Source organism: Lampetra planeri, chromosome 15, assembly GCF_965212315.1.
Source record: "Lampetra planeri chromosome 15, kcLamPlan1.2.h2, whole genome shotgun sequence".
Lineage (NCBI taxonomy): Eukaryota > Metazoa > Chordata > Hyperoartia > Petromyzontiformes > Petromyzontidae > Lampetra > Lampetra planeri.
Genome location: NC_136121.1, coordinates 12,892,896 through 12,913,711, shown reverse-complemented (window position 1 = coordinate 12,913,711; position 20,816 = coordinate 12,892,896). Strand labels below are relative to the sequence as shown.

At 52.5% G+C, this 20,816-nt stretch overlaps 1 protein-coding gene across 2 annotated transcripts in view; it reads left to right on the top strand.

Moving 5' to 3' along the window:
• The window catches only part of LOC144722755 (lysosomal dipeptide transporter MFSD1-like), a 43,248-nt gene that overhangs the window by 19,645 nt on the left and 2,787 nt on the right, over window positions 1–20,816 (top strand). The window contains exons 9-13 of one of the 2 annotated variants that reach the window (XR_013586088.1): window positions 10,169–10,280; window positions 11,667–11,804; window positions 12,029–12,153; window positions 13,442–13,581; window positions 19,984–20,089. Coding sequence is in view for 1 of the 2 variants with exons in the window: in XM_078601130.1 (XP_078457256.1) it covers window positions 10,169–10,280; window positions 11,667–11,804; window positions 13,442–13,581; window positions 19,984–20,089 (496 nt within the window). In the remaining variant the exon portion in view is untranslated. The remainder of the gene's footprint in view (window positions 1–10,168; window positions 10,281–11,666; window positions 11,805–12,028; window positions 12,154–13,441; window positions 13,582–19,983; window positions 20,090–20,816) is intronic. The other variant, XM_078601130.1, reaches the window with a different exon arrangement.

The window sequence follows — 20,816 nt, the reverse complement described above, 5'->3', positions numbered from 1 at the left end:
ACTGGGTCAGAAAACGAGACGCGTCGTGTCATGTATAAGTAAGTTTCCACAGCCAATGCAGTGGGGAAACTAAAGAATTGATCAAACGAACCTTTGGTGTGCGTGCCAGCCACATGAACAAACTCACCGTCAAAAGCAGCCACAGTCTGGCGTGCTATCCCTGCGGCCTTCCTCTCTTACGACCAACTCGCGCCGAAAGTGCCGCCCAACCTCGTCAAGCTGCTGGAAGTGAAGCGGCCGGTGAGCCTCGTGAGTTCGCCCTCGCTGCGCGGAGACCGCCTGGCGAGGACCAAATCTTGCCGGCTTCATCCGCGAGGTGGCCAGGAGACGGCAGGACATCGATGCCTTCACGAATCGACCCCTCGTGCGCTCGCGCGAGATAATCGCACGACGCAATCGCGGCCGTTTGCATCGTGCATCGATCACCACATATTTACTGACGCGGGGCGGAGAGGCGGGGGCGGCGACAGTGGTGAGTGCAGTGCGCCATGGGCACGGCGAAAGCCGAATTCGATTCCCAGCTACGGCTAACATCAGGTGGCGGAGTGGATGCCTCAACCGGCTCTGGACCCTTACCAGCCCCCCGCCTCCCCCCCGACCACTCCCCAACTTCACCAGCAAACACTGACCAGCGTGGTGAAGTATGGTCAAATAACGCCCGTGACGGACACGTGTCGAGTGTATCGACCGAGGCTATACATTAGAATTATTATCATTGCAAGTGTTTTACTTGTATTCTTGTACAGGGAAATTCAGTTTTCTGGTCCATACGGTGCTGAGCCGTTTCAATGCGGGGAAACAAAAAGTTGTATCCTATTTGTTTGTGTTTCTCCCTTGTGATGGGACTTTGTAGGATGAGATTCATAACGGCACGGGTTGACCAATAAGCTTTGAATTGGTCTGTAATAAGGTGGGCACTGATGAGGGGTTGACAGGTAAGTAGTAGTGGAGTGTTTAGTAGTGGAGTGTATATTAGTGGAGTGTGTAGTGTAGTGTATAATAGTGGAGTGTGTAGTGTAGTGTATAGGATGAACGTTGAGATTCATAAGGGGCACGGGTTGACCAATAAGCTCTGAATTGGTCTGTGCTAGTGTGACCACTGATGAGGGGTTGACAGGTATGAGCTCCTTGTACGCACAACACGTCGCTCACGGCCGCCGCTCGCCTTGAGCGAGCACGGGGGGTGGAGAAGGTGGAGGCGGTGCTGCAACAGCAGCAGCAGTAGCGCCACCACCCCCCAGCAGGTGGAAGCATCGAGCCTGCAGCGAGCGGGCAGGGACACACTCGGCACTCGGCTCAGACCACCCACCAGCACCACCATCGCAGCAGCAGCAGCGTATTTCTATATTTGGCAAAACGTTTAAAGTGCTACGTGCAGCGGCAAGGCGCACGAAACAAAAGTCCAAAATCGAATCTAACAACTTCTCGTCTCGGGTTACCGAGGTGTGGGTCTGCGGGGCTGCGTGGGGTTAGAACGACTTCGTCGGGGAAAGAATTGAAATGGATGGAGGCTGCTGGGTTATCGGCACGTTAGGAGAGCGTCATCTGACGGCGATTGATGATTGACGGCAGCGACGGCGGCTGGAGGCAACGGAGGCTGGAGGTCATCCCCACGGCGCGAGAGGCTGGAGCCGAGGCGTCATTCCGAAGGCACTGGACAAGAAAACGCAGCGCAGTTGATCTCATTAGCTAAATTGGAAAGAGAAAAAGAGGCCACGAAGCCGCACCTTGCGTTTTATTCGAATGGTACGAATGTCAAACGTACGACGATCATGATTAAGAGGACTGGATATGGACGCAATGCCAACGGCTCATCTATGATAGCAAAAATAATATATATACGGAGGATGGCTGTTTGTGGCCCCAGCTGTCCTCCGTAAAGAATGGAACCGTGGGAGATGGGCTGGGTCAGGATGGTGCCAGCGTCCATCGTTGGAACGGCGTCTCATCTCGGCAAACGTCTCCCTCGAGGGGCCGAGAGAGACAAAAAAAAAGTCAATCTTAATTTTAGAACTTTCGTGACTGCAGGAATTATTATTTGGTTCTTTCGGTTAAGTCACGTCTAAAGAAGACGTGACTTAACCGAAAGAACCAAATAAAAAAAAAGTCACATTTTCTGAGGATGATTCCTGAGTGGTGGATCACACTGTGTAACAAAAACATTGTTTTTTCCCTGGGTAGTAATTGTTATTTCCTTATTACCTATGCCTCAAAAGTACAGAAAATGGCAATTATTCCCCACAAACTTTGCTTTTGTGACCAGGACAATTATATTTTGAAATTTACCTATTTTCAATGAGAAAACGTGCTGTGCGTTTGTGTCATTCCTTCACATAAAGTCCTGGTTACAAAAGCAAAGTTCGTGGGAATAGCCATTTTCTATACTTTTTAGGCATAAGCAATTAAAAACATAACACTACCCAGGGACAAAACTCGTGTTACATCGTGCTATCAATCAATCCCCTCTGGAGCGACAGGTCCATCAACGAGCGCCGCGGCGCTCGTTGATGGACCTGGGTCGAATTGGTTCACCAACCCCCCCCCCCACTCCACCCACCCCCGGCCTAAACACGCTCGCCGCTCGCTCGCTCGACGGCGAGCGCTGGGGGAGCCGTCAAATCGGGACGAGGAGAGCGGCAGGGGCAGAGAGGGCAGGAGGGAGGTGGAGAGAGAGAGAGAGGCAGCGGCGATTGCAAAACTAAAAAAAATCGGGGAAACAAATGTGGCCGGGGCACTCGTCATCGCAACGGGTGCGGTCATTTCTATTGCCGGCTTTGCCAGGGAGGGCCGTCGCCATCCCGTGCCGCGTTTCTCAACCCCGTTGCTCGCAATCAGCCCCACGTTCCGGCTTTGTGTGGTTGCCAACCATGGGGGGGCGGATTGATCCGCGTGTGGATCGAAGAGGGATCGGGCGATCACGAAGTTGGCGGGGATGGCAGGGAAACATGCGCTTGAGCGGGCGGCTGAGAGCCCGGTGAGACGGCAGGAGTTTGGTTTGTAGCTCCAGCGTTAGATTGTGGTCTGGGCGTAATGTGTCTCTTTACTCATTCGAGCAGGGCACAGAACGGGGAGCAATTTATCAGAGAGGAAACCTTTACCAATGATATAGAGTAATGTGCAGCATTGCGCTCGGTATTAATGGTTTTGTCGGGGCAAATGTGACACCGGGTAGCTTGCTGCACCATTAAAATCCCACCACCTGGGTTCGACTTCCAGTCACGGCTAACATCAGTGTTGAGTAATATCATCTTGTCCCATCCCATCCCCCCTTTAGCAATCAGCAATGACAGACACAGTGCAGTGTGGTCAAACGACCCCCAGGGAGTGGGGGGGGGAAAGAGGTTTTCTTCCAGGAGCGGCTTGACAAAGGGATGTGAACGATGTCTGCGTATAAATGAATCGTCAATAATTGTAGAGGCGTTGAACGTAACAACTCTGGATTTCGTTGTCACCACTCGCGGCCGTGCGACGATCCGTCTCGCGCCTCCGCGTGCGCCGGCCTCGTCTCTCGAGTGGTCCGGCGCTCGCCGCTTTGGGTGCTTTCTCACCTTGGGCTGCCAGGGTGCCCGCTGTGGGGAGGTGTTAACTACCTCGCCTGGTATACAGGAGGTCGTGGATTCAATGCTGACCCTGACACCTGTATATGTGGAGTTTGCATGCCTCTCTCTCTCTCTCCCACCGTGGTCGCGTAGATTTTCTCCGGGTCCTCCGGTTTTCCTCTCCACATTGAGAATCAAACTGACGCGTTTAGAGTATTGTGGCTGCTGGACATTTATGCACGACGAGCCACTTTCGTTGAGCTTCGATTTGTGGCCTGGTCGCTTCTGAAAAAGAGCTACGTAGCTCAGTGGGCCTTACCTGGTAAAAAAAAAATTAGTTTTATAAAAAAGATTTAGTTTCGTTTTATAAAAATAGTTTAGTTTTCAGTGCCATACATTGGCTGTTGTCCCTTCCAGCCATAATGGGTTTTGTCCTGAGCCACTCGCCTCCCTCTGCAATCGATTCGATGTCTCTGACTTAGCATTGCGTTCCCTGATCCACGCGCTCCTCTTTCTTTCTCTCGCTGTGATGCCCCACGCGAGGTTCCTTCGCGCGTGTCATCACTTGTTCCGTGTTTCTGATCAGTAACACACGCAGAGATCCCAAATACGCGCCGATCGGAGTTATTGATGAATGTGTTGGGTATCCAGGAAACGTCGTGAAAATATTTCGGCAGGCGGGCCAGGGGGGTGGGGAAAGCGTCGAAAAAAACGCGCGTGCAGACTGCGAGCCGAAAGAAATGTAGACGCAAAAAATAAAACATTGCCTTGGTGCGTGAAGATTACCAAATTTAATGCCGTCCCCTGGTATGCCCGACGCATTTCTTCTGGGGCAATAACATGTTTATAATGTGAAGTATGCTCAGGCACCCAACGGACACGAACATCTGCTCGCATCCTCGTCGGCGTTTAGCGCTCGTTGCTTACACTTTGCGATGGGTTTCGTATCGCCACTGGCCCCGAATCGCGGCACTTTCCCCTCCACTGTTATTCGTAGTATTCGTCTCCGACCAAGTTGAGAATAACGTTTCCTCCGACGCGAGCACTTTGAATTGGTGGCGAAAAACCGCAAGCCACTCCAGCCTGTACCCTTGTAATTGACCGGTAACCAGACTATTTAAATGAGGCTTAAATTAATGCCGCATTAATATTTTAACTGCTTCCATGGCCAGGAGTACTGTAGAATAAGTTAATAGCAACCGCACACGAATAATAATAATGTTATTGGAGTATTCAATAATGACTTAGCTGTAATGGGTGCCTTGGGTAAGTTGTGGCACGAAGCGAAAGCAGAAAACGACGTGAGGTTGTACATGTGACCACGTATGGAGGGGGGGGGGGCCTTTTGGATGAGAGTCTCATCCAAAAAGTGGGGGGGCTCTTTGACCATGCCTCACCACGCGGGTCACTGCGGGATGAAGGCGGAAAGCACGGGCGTGGGATCGTAGAAGTACTGTACAGCATTGGAATTGGCTGCAACTGCCCTCTGCTGCTCAGCGCGTAGCCCAGCAGTACCCTAAAAGCAATCTCCTGTGCATTGTGGTCACCTATCCCAGCTTTATCCAGGCTCAAATCCAGCTTGGCTGCTGACATCTGATAAGGTCGGGTGCATTCTTGGACTCGTCGCATGTCTTTGCGAGCATCTCAAAAAGAATAAAACCCAATCCTACGACTCGTATATTAGAGGCGCTTACTCAGACTGAAACCTAGAGAATACCTTGGTTTGTCCTGTGGTTAATCCATCGGTGCAAAATGATTGCAATGATGGAGGGGATATTGCCAGGTCAGACGTATTAGCTTTAGCTGATAGAGGATTAAGTCAAATATTTGGAGATCCCCCCCCCCCCCCTGCTGAGACAGAAGGTGGACCTCGCGTGAAGCCAGAGCCTGCCGGGGCGCTCGCTGGCTCGCTGGCTCGCTGGCTCGCTCCGCAACATCTCCAGCGCCGGCGGGGCTACAGCTCGGCACCGAGTCTCATGTCCTCCCACGCGAGGCCCCGCCGAGCCGATATTCCCCGCGCGCGGTAAACGCCACGAGCAAGCCGAGGAGCGTCGTCGCGGACCCGCACCGGCGACGACGCGTCGCGTCGCCTCTGATGCACGGCCAACCCCCCGGGGGCAATTGAAACGGTGTGGTAACAGCGACGGTGCAGGCCGAATGCAACCGCGGCGCCATGCACGCACCGTCGTCACGACGCAGATGGCGTGGCGGCGAGAGAAAGTTGGCAAACCCTCCCCCCCCCCCCCCCCTAGTCTGGACACAGATGTTGCGTGATTATTATTGCTCGGGTGTTTGTTGGTCGTGTATCTATTCCGCAGCAAGGGCTGTGCGCACGGTGGTGCTTATTAGCTTTGGTTTTCAAATCGTACACGAAAAATTACAAAGATTCCCCGTAGAGGCTTGCAGACTGTTGGGGTGAGTGCTGTTAGCCAGGATCTTTCTGAAGGGACGGCAGCACACCCCGTCCACCCGTGTCTCTCCCACTGCAGATGTTTACACAACACACGGCGCTAGGTACGAATTTAAGGCTGTGTCAACTTAGAGGATGCCCAGGGCAAGTTCAGATATTCGTCACTGACGTTGACTGATCAGGAATCTAACTCTGTTTGTCGCCCGGTTCGTAGCTGCAGCGGTCTATCAGAATCACAATATTTATTTAGACTGGAGGAATCCGATGAGCCATGAAGCTCTTTTTCACCGATGCTCGAACCTCTACACTGCCGCTCTCCAGTTGGCTCGAACACACGACAGTACGGACTTCGTTTCAGCTGGAACCGTCCAGGAATTCGTTATTAGGCAATCTAACATTCATCTCACTCTATTTTGTCCTAAACCTGTTCATAGGTTGATCGGGATACAGCGTACAATAATATGGGATTATTAAAGTTATACATACTGTGTACTCTAGTGGTAGTGCCTTATGCCGATGATCCCTACTCTGAGACAGCCGAGCCAGTCGCGCTCCGGAAAATATCGAGGTGATAAATTAAGCCCCGCACATGCATACACGCACGCACGCACATACGCACGTACGTATGCGCACGCACGCGCACATGCGCACACACACATTGCACATTCACAAAGACGTTCGTTCCCGGGCCCACGGTGAGGGGCGGCGTTCCTCGTTATGGAAATAATTCGTGGAAAGCGCCGCATCGGTCGACGTGACACGCGACCGCTGCTGTGCATCGTGCAGCACTGCGGGCCGTCCAAACAGCGGCCACAAAATAACCTTGGGCTCGATGCTAACAATGGCAGGGGAGCAGGGGATGGTATTGATATGGACAACCCGGATGATTCAGTGATGTTGGGGGGGCGAAAAAAATATTTTAATAATAAAAAATGTATTATAAATATATAATAATGAAAACATATAAACGGGCAAGGGTGCGGGAATATTAAATCACGTGGTCAAAACGTGCGGTCGAGATGACAAGCCGAGAGCCCCCAGTTAAGTGTTTAAATCATGAAAGTATTCCGAGGAGATCCGTAGGGTTACGACGGGCGTAATGGGCCACCGTGAGAGAGCGCCAACTCGCTCGAATCCCCAGTGCTTACACACCCTAAGCAGGCGAGAGTCCTTTTGGAATAAAATTCACCTTTTCGCAAAGAGACCTAATTTACAAGAGCAGTAAAATGTAACGGTCCGGTTAATCCCCTCCAAAGGGCAACGGATCAACCACGGCGCGGGCAGCCCGAGCGTGTGGAGCCATCGTATTCCGAAGGGACGGACGCTTTTTGTTCTTCTTAGGAAATATAGGAGCTGCTGTAAAAGAAAAAAGCCCCCCAAAAAAATCAAGAGAGGATTCTGACATTTTAAAATCCCCTCCATAAAAGCGGGGCCAGTCAGTCACGCCGTTTAGGGCTAGGGCGAGGTAGGCCCAAATCTGTGGCTTAAATATAAGAGCGGTGCTCCCTGCGTGTTACTAAAGCGACCGTGGTTAAAGTTTAATAGGAATAGTCTTCGCGCTTGCACGGTATCGCTGCCTCAACCAAAAAAAATAATTAACGCGCTCGTGTGCCTCCTCGTAATCTCTCGCAGACACGTGAGATGTCAATGAAACAAAAAAAACGTAAGGAATGTAAATCATCTCTGGCGAGCACACGCTGCTGCTGCTGCTGCTGCAATTTTTAAACAAACAGATGTGTGTGTTCTGTTGCTGCACAGTCTGCCTTTCTCTCTCTCTCCTCTCTCTCTGACCATGGAGCATGACAAGAGAATAAGTTGTTTCAGCGAGGCTATCAAATCTAAAGACGGGCTGTAAGCCCCATGGTCGGTGTAAGAATAACAAATGGAATGGCCTTCATTTCGGGTCCAAGAAAGGGGAGCTGAGCGCCGTAATGGAAGGTTGATTGAAATATTGGGACTCGTAAAGTGGCCACAATTGGGAATCGGGGGGGGGGGGGGAATGATTTCCAGCGGCAGGGATTGTAGACGCCAAAAACATGCCGAGGTTTTCCCCTCCCAGCGAAACAAAACAATGAACTTCACGAGAAAAGAAAATTGCGTTAAATTCCAGAAACTGGTATTGACATGGGGACCGATTCTGAGAAACATATTTGATTTCTAGACTCGGATGTCAAAGTATCAAAGGCAATCCGCTGGAGATGGAAGAACAGATGCGACCGAAAAGATCCAAACTTAAAAAAAATCTTCAACGAATCTTCCCGAGCAATGTTTTATCCGTCTGATATTTCCACCTTCGAAAAATTACTTCTTAAACCAACACACATGCGGTGGCACAGGTGTGTCGGCGCTGGGGTGGAATGGCCAGTGATGCGGGCTTCGCAAACACGCGGCGTGATGTGCATTCTGGATTGCAGCGCTCTCCATATCTGAGCACGCCGAGCAACGGGTTCTGTCAACATCATTTATAAAACCACGGCTGCTGATATTCATGAGCATGGCGCGAGGGATACGATGCTGCGGCGTGCCTCCGTTGGACAAGCGTTGAAGATAAAAAATTACTCGCCACGGGAGACCGTGAGCAGCTCCAGCAGCAGCAGAAGCCACGGCCAAATCAGACGGACAGGTCCTGCATTTAATGAGGATGTAATCGGGACTTAATTTTAGCTGGAATTGTCCTGGGCTGAGCTCCAGAAAATATATTCTCCGCTCTCTGTCGGGAGCAGGGTGAAAGAAGGGTGGGGTCTGGGGGAGTTGGAGATTGTTGAGGTTGGCGAGGGGGGGGGGTTGGGGAGGGAGTGACTTTTTTCCGTGAGAAATTCAGCCCTGGGTACAACGAGGCACGGTTCAATGGAACTTTGCTTCATCCTGAGCAAGCGAAGAGCCCGGCTGTGCGCTTCAAACCCGACTGGCTGGACCGTAAACAGAGGCGCGTCGTAGTTGCATTGTGCCGAGGGGCAGGGGCCTCGCGGTCGAAATAACAATTTCCGAAATTTAGTGCCGACTCTGTGGACGTAAATAACAAGACCCGCGGAAACACCGATCTCCACGCTCGCCGCGCTCGCCAAGGTCCAGCGGAACGGCCGAGGTGAAACGCGCACGGGTCATTATTAATTAAAACATTAGCATAGGTACGGCAAGGTATTTAAACGGGGGGCGAACAAAAGTTGGACGATATTTCTTACGGGAGATGCGTAAATTTGAATGCCAGGGCCATGCATCAAACGAAGAGGTCAATAAACGCATCTCCGCGGACACCGCCGTGCGCAATAACTCGGGAAGTGAGACCCGTCTGGGTCCGTCCATGACACCATGCTTCAGGAGAAGGAGGCTCCCGGAGGCCACGTTATTAGACGAGGCGAAAGTGCACGGGGGGTGAAACCATCTTTTGACGCCCGGCGCTCGTTAGGATGGATCGGAAAATCGGCTCCGTCTCGGGGGTGACCTTGAGGAATGACCTTTTGTCAAGAACCCGCGGCATCGCCTCCGACAGCCGGGCCGCTGTGTGTGCTGCCGTAATAAGCCGAATCCTACATTGGAAAGATTTGCGAATGAAATCTGAAAACTGTACGGATACCGATTCTTTTTATTCTTCTTATTTTTTTCCTTTTTCTCATCAAGCGGCCGCCGAGTTTCCCCACATAACGATCGGCTGCCGTCGGCTTTTCGTGTTGCGGGCGACAATCGAGATGATCAAGCGATCGAGAGATCCTGAAGATGCCATCGTCGCCAAGGCTGTCGACGCCTCCCCGCGCCACCGCTACCTGATCCCGCTAAAGCTGCTGCAGCTGCTACAGCCGCTACTGCTGCACAAGAGCCACTCGACCTCAAAGCCCAGCAGTGACACTACCCCGCAATCATCTGGCCTTTGATTCGCAAGCAAAAAAACGCTACATTGCCACTTATACTACTCAGACTTTCGCTTCTAGTGGATAAACCAACGCGGTTACAGTCCTCCGCGGCAGCGTGCTCGCTTTGCATGATATTCGCTGCGTAATAATCCCATACATTTTAAACGGGTGACAACGGTGGCAGTTCCGCACGAACGGCTCGAAATTGCAAAACCTTCCCCACGCCTCCTTCCAATTCCGCCAAAAGACTCGCGCGCTGCCACGAGCCCAGCGGAGACTCCCCCCGAGTTGGATTGCCCGTTGATCGCTTCGCTAATGGCTCGGATTTTGTTTTATTCCGCACCCCCCCCCCAACCCACCCACTCCCGCAGCAAGTTCATCCAGGACATGTACGAGGGCTTCTCCCAGGAGCAGGCGTCCCTGGTGGTCGGCGCGACGTACATGGTCTCGATGGTGCTGTGCGCCGCGTCTGGCGTGCTCGTGGTACGGTTGGTGCTGCCGACGCTCGCACACGCACGTACACAAACAAAGACAAAGATCCCCCGTGTAGCCTTAACAGACTGCTGGGGCAAGTGCTGTGAGCGAGCACCTAATGAAGGCCGGAACTGCACTCGAGGGGATGGGCGGCCAACGCCACGCCCGTGTTTCGAAGGAGACGTGAAATTTGAAAAAAAATCACGGAATAATTTGTCTGTTCTGCGAAAAAAAACCCATCAGCATTTACTGGCAAGAGGGGCACAGTGCACTTGTTCAGGAACTGCTGACGGTGTTTGCATAATGAACAGATTACTCGGCGCTTTTGACTCTTGTATCTTGTTTGCAACCGAATGACTGCACGAGATTGTCTGGAACCTTCGAAGCTGGAGCAGGCATTTTAGCCTGGTTACCGTGCACAGTACTTGCACGAGAGAAAGAGAGAGAGAGCCTGGATGGACGTCCCGAGGTGCTGTGTAGCCCCGGGGCTCAAAGTGGCCCAGAAGATGGCATCTGTGTGGCGCTCTGAGCGTGAGCTCCACGCGCGCCTCATGTGCTTGCTCAAAGTTCTCCGGTTTCCTGCCGCACGCCAAACACTCAACGATGGGGTTGGCCAAACATTGCTCAACCAGCAGGGCCCGCCTGACAAAGGAGTACGGGGACTCGGTGAGGGCTTCCTGGGTAAAATAAATGTCATTATTATACAATGTTATCACTGTAATCGTGCGTCTCGTTTTTTTGCAAGAAAAAACCCCCCCCAGCTTCTTCGTACACAGGCTGACGCACTGGCACGGCTTGACTTTATAAGTAAAAAACAAGTTTTACAAAAAAAAATCTATGTTGTGATGCAGTTCATGAACCTGAGGAATGTACCAACTGTTACGTTCAAAGCGCTGCACTGCGGTGGCAGACGCGGGCACTAAAACCTGGGTCAGTCGCCACAAGGGACGGCGCAACACAAAAAAAACCACAGCGATCCATTGGTAAATCGATGTTTGCCATAAACATATCTCGGGTGTTCTAAAAATCGATAATTTTTATTTCAAGGTCCCATCCTCCTTAATCGCCACCAACCCACACGTCAGCCCACGAACTCGACCGAGGCCGCGAGGCCGCGGGGTCGTGGATTTTTTTGTTTAATCAGCGGACGATGAAAAACGCCAGATTAAATAAGTTCCACGCATTTACGGGAATACTTTTGAGAGTTTTTCTATATTTGTTTTACTTTAGCGGGTAATGACCCGTTCAGTCCGGACGGAACCCAAAGGGGTTTTTGGGGCCTGCAATTATTTAACGTTCCTGTACTTTAGCGTTTACGTAGAGAGAGAGCAATTTGGCCGTCCTAAATGCCTGTTCTCGCCCACCCACCCACACGTGCGTCTCTGCCCACTGGAGGACCGCGTGGGACAGCGTGGGTTCATGATCAGCGCGGCAGCGGCCTCCACGCTTCCCGTGTTCCCCGTGTTGGCGTATGGCGGCCTGCCCCCGCTCGCCTCCACGCTCTGGCTCGGAGTGGCCTACTCCGTGAGCACGGTGAGTGACCGGGCAGCCCTCGGAGGGGGGCAGCGCTCCGAGCAGAGGTCACCGCGGGTCACGGTAGGAGTCGCCACCTCGTCCTGGTTTTCCCAGGATTGCCGTACCCTTGTTGTTGAGGCAGCTGTTCTGGGGGAATCTGTGAGTCTTCCCGGCACGTTCATAAATGTCGCGGTATATGTGGTGTTTTTTTTGTCGGTTGCGTCATTATGCGTTGACGTTAGCCGCGTTCTCGGGGTCGTAAGACGCCATGGAGGGTACGACGAACCCCAAACACGTGCCTGGTGTCGAAGTCCTACAAATCCGGTCACAAAGACACGTGGTGCACCTCCCGGAATATGGGACGACGGTAATCTCAATCGTTTGCTTTTAAACACTGTTGAGGGATAGACGCGCCTCTTTTGTAATGCGGAGAATACGGAAGTTCTGCCCTCTCCCTCCAAGGCGGGATGATAACGATAGGTCATGGTGAAATGTGAGTGGGGGGCGGGGGGGGTCAAAGGTTAGGGTTAGGAGGTTAGAGCTGTGGAAGTCTCTCTCCTGTAGGGACGTTAAAAAAGAAAGGGCGGTGGGTCAGCGGTCGATGTTTACGGCTCGGGGCAGTTTAAACGTGTCAGCTGGGGGTCGTGCATAAATCCCGGCACTGAAGTTTATTCGTGTCGCATGACTGAAGCGCTTGGGCACCGTTCAGAAAAGAACACAAAGACACAACACGCCCATCCCAGAGAACCGAGGCAATGGTTAAACAGAAGATATGCAATTACGTAATGCGCTTCGCAGTTAACCAAAGTGAAGGTAAACATCAATCAGCTGCCGCTGCGGCGGCGGAGGCGTTGCAGGAAAGGTAATCTCCAGTTGGAGTTTAGCGAGATTACAGCCGCACAAGTAGAAAGCTTGAACAGCACGTAACAAAAATGAATCGCCTACAATAATGCGACACGTGTTCTTACCCAAACCGCCTCCTCGCTCGCCTCGCCAACCCCCCCCCCCCCGTGTGTCCCGATCATGCTGTGGGCGTCACTTCACGCGGTTAAGGGGTTAAGGACCCATCTGGATCTCTCGCACAGCGGTGCTAATTTGGAATGTTAGAGGACGGCCCGCAGAACCGGATATCGCTGAGCTTCCGCTGAGATCTCTCCACGGTGACCTCCGCTCCGAACGGGAGCAGGCAGGACTCTCCCGCGCACGCTGCGTGCGGCGTGCGAGAGTCAAATTCGTCGTGGAACTCTCGGTCTCATATTTTAACCCTCCGAGCTGGGATTTGGCCAAATTAAGCACAAGAACCAAATTTACCGCGATGGATTGTTGTTTTTATTTTTTATCGCTTTGCTGTCAGCGGTGACCGAGCTGAGACCATCGGCTCGCAGAACTCGAGGGAACCGCGTCGTAATCGGAGGGCGGCCGCCTGCCTCTGATCGCACGATCTCAGCGCTGCCGGCTCGGAGCTTTGCCAACCGGCCATCGAATGTCCTTAGCAGTGTAAAAACAAAAAATCTACACGAGGCACTCCTCAACAAATGTATTTTTTTTTGTTCAAGTAAAGCGAAGTCTCCGTGCGGCGCGTGATGCTCTAACCTCTCATCCGCCCGCCCGTCCCTTCCGCTGCCGTGGCGTGGGCCCGCGGGGACGCCCGGCAGGCCTGCATGTGGCCGGCCATATCCATGGTGGTGCCGTACTCCACCCTCGGCACGGCCAACGGAGTCGCCACGTCGCTGCAGATGCTCGGGGTCGGGGTCTCCAACCTCGCGGTCGGGGTGCTGCTCGGCGAGGAGACCGGGTACGGCGGCGTAACGATCGAGTGCGCAGGCGGTGCAACTGCGCCGGAACTCGTGGGTGGGATTGCTGTAGGCGGCCCCGCGCTCGCCCGCGAAGGATTCCGCGTGCCTGCGGGTGATCGCTTCCTAATCGATGCGCATTGACCCTCCTTACAGCGGCTCTGTAAAGAGGATGCATGGCTCGGGAGGGGGGGGGTCTCCAGAGACGTGCGATTTCCAGATGGACGAACAAACGTGACCCCCCCTCCCCCACCCCCCACGTTCCACGCTCACTGCACATTTTGCCTCTATCGGAGTTATTTTTGGAGGCTCCACCCCCCCTCCCCCCATCAGAAAACCAAACATCTGGTTGGCCTTGCCTGCCTCTGTCCTTGAGGGCCGGAGGGGTGGGGAGGGTGATCTCGCCGTGGGACCCCGGGGGAAACGCTCGATGGGAGAGAAATGGGACGAGGGAGACGTGGCCGACTGCGCGCCCAGTCTCGCCACTTCGCGGGAGCTGAGCCGGGTCTCGTGCCCGGATCGCGCCTCCTCGCACGAGTGACTCGCGCGACGCAGGACGTGCGCCCTTGCGGTAGACGGAGGGCGTTTGTCTATTTGGCCACGCGGCGAGGTGGGCAAGGCAGCGGAGTCTGCACCCAAAGCCTTCTCCGCACACGGCCGTGGGCCGTGAGAAAATCGCCAAAACGTCGCGGTGTTAAGGAGGGTCCTGTGGATGGATGTACGTACGTGGAACTTCTTTCGCACCCTACGTAGCCAACCGTGCTAATCGGAGGCGCGGGAGAAGGATAACAAACAAAACACAAAAAGCAGTTCTAAAGAAATGAGGGTTCAATCGAGATTTGAAAGTGCATGGCTCCGGTGTCTCTCTAATATTGGACGGCAGAGCGTTCCAGACGGCCGCAGAAGCGCACCTGGCGGCATGGACGAAGAAGAAAAGATCATTGTTGTGCAGTAGCACCCAGATTGGTGAAGTATGGTCAAGTATGGTCAAGTACGTGGGATATCGTGCCGAACGACACTCGCTACATCCCGGAAAACGCGCCGCAGAGGGGCGGAATCCGCTTTGTTAGTATGCGAGTGGCAGCCAGACCGCGGGGGGGGGGGGGAGCACATGCCCGTGAAACTCGCAGCGTGGTGTATAATTCAGCACGTGTGTGTGGATAATTTACTGTGTGCGGGATAATTTTCTCTTCATGTTTAATTTACTGGCTGCGAGGCGGTGTTTTTTTTTACTTCTTCTTAAATGTTTGCTATCATTAAAAACAACTCCTCTTGCTCGGGCGAGAGGTTTGTTTATTTATTGACGAGTCCACACGCATTTACTTATTTAAGTGTTTATTTCAGCCGCGGGGGAGGGTCGGTGCCAATCCGTGCACAGCCCTGGCCACGATCGCCGACGAGGCTTGGCCCGGGGTTAGAGGGCACTCGAGGCTCAACGGCACCTGACATTGTCTAAAAAAAACTATTTTATTTTTTTATTTTTCTACGTAGGTCCATCATAATCATCATCTACCATGATCTATCCACTACCGGATGAAGGTCCCCCCCCCACCTCCCCCCCCCCCCCCCAAAGCCGTCGCTATCGCTCAGGGTCTCGCGGCGCACAATTCCATCTCGCTCCCGCAGAGCTGATTCTCATCCGCTCCGTCGCAGCAGCGGACGTGGTGGTTCTGCGGCGCCGGAAAACGAGTTGGGAGAAAGATCGCGGTGGATGCGTGCGCTCTCTCGCGCTCGCCAGTTTGCGGGTTTGGCCTCGAAAATATTTCACGGGGCAACAACAACAACGATGACGACGAGGAGGAGGAGGATAATAACAATGATAATGCTACGTGTCAAGCTGCACAATGAGAGGGGGACGCGTTGGTGTCGTGAGATGACTTCGCTCATGATGACCGCATCGGGAGGAGGTAGAGAGAGGGTGTGCGCTTCTTTTTGCCGCTGGTTTTGTGATTTATTTATTAGCACACGCTGTTGTGGGGGTTTGTTTTTTTGTCTCCCGAGTTTCAGGCAACCCGACATCAATTTGGCCGATTCTCCAAAACGTTGTACTGCAGCTTCGTTCATATTGAGTCATCGTTACGAGAGTTACAGTGGGGGGGGGGGCTGTTACGGACAGACAGATGGATTGCAGAGCGAATGCATTCGTGCTTTCAGCCTCGATTTTTTTGTGTTTAGGCTATCAGCCTATTGGCCTTCCAGACATATGCGTTATCTGTTATCTATCCAGCATGCTTTCTATCCTGTTCTCTCCTAGGCCAAGTTTCAAATGAATTTTGTTTAACAAGGTGAGAATTCTAGGGGCCAAAGAAGAGTCTCATTTGCAAGAGTGATCCGGGGCAGTAGTTTGCCAGCAGGGTCACTTTGTATAATACAAATAGAGTCACTTGCGGGTACTTTTTCGAAATTGGCAATTACGAACCCTCATGCCGCCACAACAGTGGTCTACTCTTGCGAATTACGCCCTGGGGTCTTTAACGTCCACTGTTAAGCAGGCGGTGCGTGTTGTTATCACGGTTATTACACACGACGCAATATTGATCGGGGCTGCCGCTGGATTCGAACCGCGAATCTCTGCAACAAGCGGCGAACGCGCTGCCGGAACTGATTCCACGACCAAGAGCAGAAAGCGAAATCGTGTGCGGTGTTGCCTCGACAATCGCTCTTCTTCAAAGGCTGAGACACAGCACTGTATTGAATGACACAGCAGTAAATCATTGATAAGCTATTGGTCTATTAGTGGACTGAAAATGTGTTGGGAGGGGGGGAAATGTGGCGTAAGGCTATGGCGATATGCTGTTGGTCTGTCAACATGGAAGCATCAGCTAATACGCTTTTAGTGCATACTTCGATTTTAAGGTTTAACGTAAAAGATATTTACGGCCGCAAAATATTTAATCGGCGGTATTTCACGTGAGAGGTGTCGCGTGTGTCTCGAGGAACATCTCATTAAAACATTAATAAGGCAACACACACATTAATCTGTTAATCCGCGCGCATAAACGGTGGCTTATTTTCAAGTAAAAATGTATTGTCCTCGGTCATCCATAGTGCCCTAATATTTTCAAACGGCGAACGGAATCTGGCATGACAAAAAAAAACCGAGAGGCTTTCAGTTCTTAACGCCTGGAGCTGCTGCATTTTGATGTAACTCATTGAGGCCCATGCATTTTTAATGACCAGCGATCATTGTGATACTTTTGCAGAGCCGGCACAATTCACACTCAACCACGGCGAAGTGGATCACTTGCGGATTCTGGAGGAAAAAAAATTGTCATTCACGAAACATAATTCACAGTTTTTTTATCTTTCGCAAACCAAATAACAAAAAATACAATATGGATTTGCGCATGCTAATGTCCCAATCGCATCGTGCGCTGCGGTTTCCACCAACAAGTACAAACAAACCATGAATATTTAGCGAGGTTTGCTCGTAGATTCAAATGTTCGCGAAAATCATTTCCCCTTTCGCCCTCCATTGCTATTTGGTTTTCGTAAAAACCTTTGAGCTTGTTGGCGTTTCTCCACAGCGCTCTCGAGCGCCTTGAACACACCCCCGGACGTCATGTTGCAAGGCATTTTAATTAAGCAATGTCAGCTTTTAAATGCTTTTTTTAATTACTACTTTTACAACCAATATTTTTTTCACATATCTCTCTCGGTATGCGAGCACACAACAGACGAACGGGACGCGGCACGTGACCCAATGAAAAATTATATGAGTTGTTAGTAATTAAGGAGTTGTTAGTAAGTAAGGACTTGTCCCTTTGTTTTTATTCGACGCGTGTGCGGCGATGGCGCAGCCATCGATCGAAGGTCGAATTCGAACCGCGTTGTGCGATCGGCATCGCGCTCGCTGAAGATGTTGATGCCTTCAGGGAAGTCGTGTCCTGTATACGCAACTGCGCACAATTCTGAGTCGCTTATAACCGCTTTGCCGTTACTTATTGACAATAACACTGGTCAAAAAAAAAAACATTTTTTTCTGGCCTGCTCTATCACATCTCATTTTTATGCTATCGGCATACCCCATTTTCATTGATTTTACCCGAAATTAACTCTGTCACTTATGATTGCAAGTTGTTGCGAGTCAGTGACTGCTTTAGTGTTAAAATATGGTGTTGTATTTTTAGGAGAGTGTGTTTATAATATCATTTTATGTAGATATCCACATTTATTTAATATTTTTATTCTGCAGTTTTTATTGAAAATGCAATATTTGATATCTCAAAAAATGATGCCAGATTTGGAATCAGCACCCCAAAATTACCTTAAAACCGTTGGAATACCTTATGCCAGAAAAAGTGTGTTGACCAGTGTTATGGACTCAAACTATTGTCCTATCATCTCATAGAGTCCCTGGCACGTAATAATATGCTACAAAGTGGCAATGGGGGTCGCAAAATGCCGATTTATTACTAATAAACCCCAATGATCCGATCGAAATTAGGGATTTCGATCGGATCATTGGTGGGCCACGTGCCACCCCCCCCCCCACAACTGGCTCTGACAGTGCAGCACGGCACTCTCCCGATTCTTATTCTGCGCGTGCAGAGGCCCCGCTGCTGCCGCTGCTGCCGCTGCTGCTGCTGTAGTCGCGGCCCCGCGCTCAACCCGCGCGGCGCCAACGTTGCCGCCACTTTCATATCCAGGGATGACCCAAATGTTGGCGACGTTGAGAACAATTGGGAGGTGGGGGTCCCCCCCCCACCACCACCACTGGTTGTGAAATGTCATTGAGCACACTCGTTGGCTTGTTCATCTATTTTGTGTGTCGGCTCCACTCTGGGATGATGAGGCATGGTTTTTGGTGGTGGGGGAGGGGTGGGGCTGGTTTTGTGCGGAGAAAGTTTGGCCCCCTACCATTTAGCCAACGCAATTCTGGCAGCCTCCCCACCCCCCCCCCGATTCGTTTTCGCGTCACCGAATGGAACTGGGTTTGCGCTCAGGTTAGGGGTTAGGCATCGGAACAGGGGACTCCGCAGCGTGGCTAAACCCGAAGTAGTGAGGGTTGGGACAGATTTAACCCAGGAAGCCTCACCGAGCCTCATCGCTCTTTGTCAAGAGGGTTTTCCAAGTTTTCTCATCAGTGGGTAACGATTGCCGTGCGTATTCCAATTCGGTGTTTTGCAGGTAATATTTCAAATTCGGCCACTTTGAACCATGACGGAGGCACACGGTTGGCCTACTCTTGCGAACGATGCCACGGGATCTTTAACGTCCACTGTGAAGCAGACTGACTGGGTGCAACGTCACCGTTAACACCCCCTGCAGTATTAACCAGGGCGGCCTCTGGACTCGAACCATGCAGCTCTGCAGCAAGCGACGAACGCGCATCTGCCTGGCCACGTCACCGTCCACGCTCGATTTTACAAAATAATCATCTACAGACTTCGTAAATCCACTGTGGGGATTGTTTGACCATACTTCACCACGAGGGTCGGTGTGACGAAGGGAGGGCGACCGGTACCGCTATTGATGCTGGCCATGATCGGGACTCGAATCCTGGCTGTGAGGTTTTGTCGCGTGGCACGCCGAGCACTGCACCGCCACTCCCCCGAACTCGGGTGACGACGCAAATCCGATAGTGCATTTGCATAACGATACACTCGGCGGCGTTGTAATCAATAGATTGCCTCTTAGTAATTAATCTCCTGAGGATCTCCTTAAGCCGCAGGACCTTGTGGAGCCGCATGTTTTGCTGATGAGGGGAAATGCTCCGTCGGCCATTCGGTCGGCATCACTTTTCCAGATGAGGCCTCTTGGGCCACTGCGCCGCGCGTGGCGGTGATCGTGGTTGGGGTGGATTTACGCGACGTGCCAGCGGATTTTGGCGGTGGCGTTTGTGGAAGCGGAGGTGGATGTGTGGCAGTGTTCATGGTAGTTGTGGTGATTGTTGGACGTAGTGGTGGGGTTTTGTGTGTGTTGGTTGTGGTGGTTGGATGCGGTGGTAGTTGTGGTGGTTCTTGGATGTTGTGGTGGTATGTGTGTTAGTTGTGGTGGTTTTAATGACAGTAAGAGTGGTGGTGATGGCAGTGGTGATGGTGGTGATTTGTGGGGGATCCAGGGAAGGGCGATCGCCTATCCCCCCCACCCCACCCCAAAATGACAAAAAAGGTGTGCAGTATTGTATTAATATTCACCAAGATACTTTGCAAATTATTTTCAAAATAACTAATGTATGGCTTTATTTAAAAAGCTTGGTAAATCTGTGACCGCCCCCTCACTTTAGAAAGTTTCTGGATCCCGCCTCCGACTTTCCGGTGGCCGACGCGACGGGCAGTGTGCGCGGTTCGCTGGTGCTGAACGCGGTGGTGTTCATGTGGTCGTCACGGTGAGTCGCGATGTGCCGGTGGTTTAATGTCGCGTCTCCCCCTCCTCCTGTTGCTGCTGCTGCCCCCACGCAGGGAGATCGCTCCGTGGCGGTGGCAGAACGTGATGTTCTACTTCCTCGCGCTCACTCTCGGCTGCCTCGCCTCCTCCCTGGTGCTCAATGTCGTGGACCAGGACGCGGTACGACCTCGGCACGACCCCGGCACGACCCCGGCACGACCCCGGCACGACCCCGGCACGACCCCGGCACGACCTCACGGGGAAACCTCACGGGGAACCGCCGTGGAGATGGGAGCGCTGAGGGTCGGCTAGGGAGATGTTAGATGGCACGCCTCGGCGTTGGGCGGTGTTCAAGAGCGTGGGGGGCAATGCCGCCACCGCTGACCGCCGTGTGAGAACCGGCTTGTCAAACTCCGCACTGCTGCTGCGGAGTTTGACAACCTGAAGAGCTGCACAAACTGCACATCGTCGCTGGCACTTGCGTGCCGGGGACTGCTCAGACACGGTTTAATGATCGGCGATGAAGCGTGAGATGAGACGTGAACGGCGGTTTGGTGCCGTCAAAGTTTCCCCCCCGAGCGCGACGATAACGCAACGAATAATCTGCAGAGACACGGCAAACGAGGGTGATGAGAGAGATCCGTGGAGCCGATAGCTCACGAGGCTGCTGTGCAACGGCGTCGTGCCGCGTGATGCGGGCCCCTATCACCGCTGTCGCGCCGAAATGAACACGCGATTCGTACCGATAGAGGGGCGCGTGCACACACGCGGGGCAGTCGAACTCAAGTGACGCGAGGTGGTGTGCGTGTGCTGGGGCCACTGTGGATTCACACGCGGGGAGCGGTGGCGCAGCAGTTAGCGCGCTGCGCTACAAACCCCGGCGACCCGGGTTCGATTTCCGCTCGCC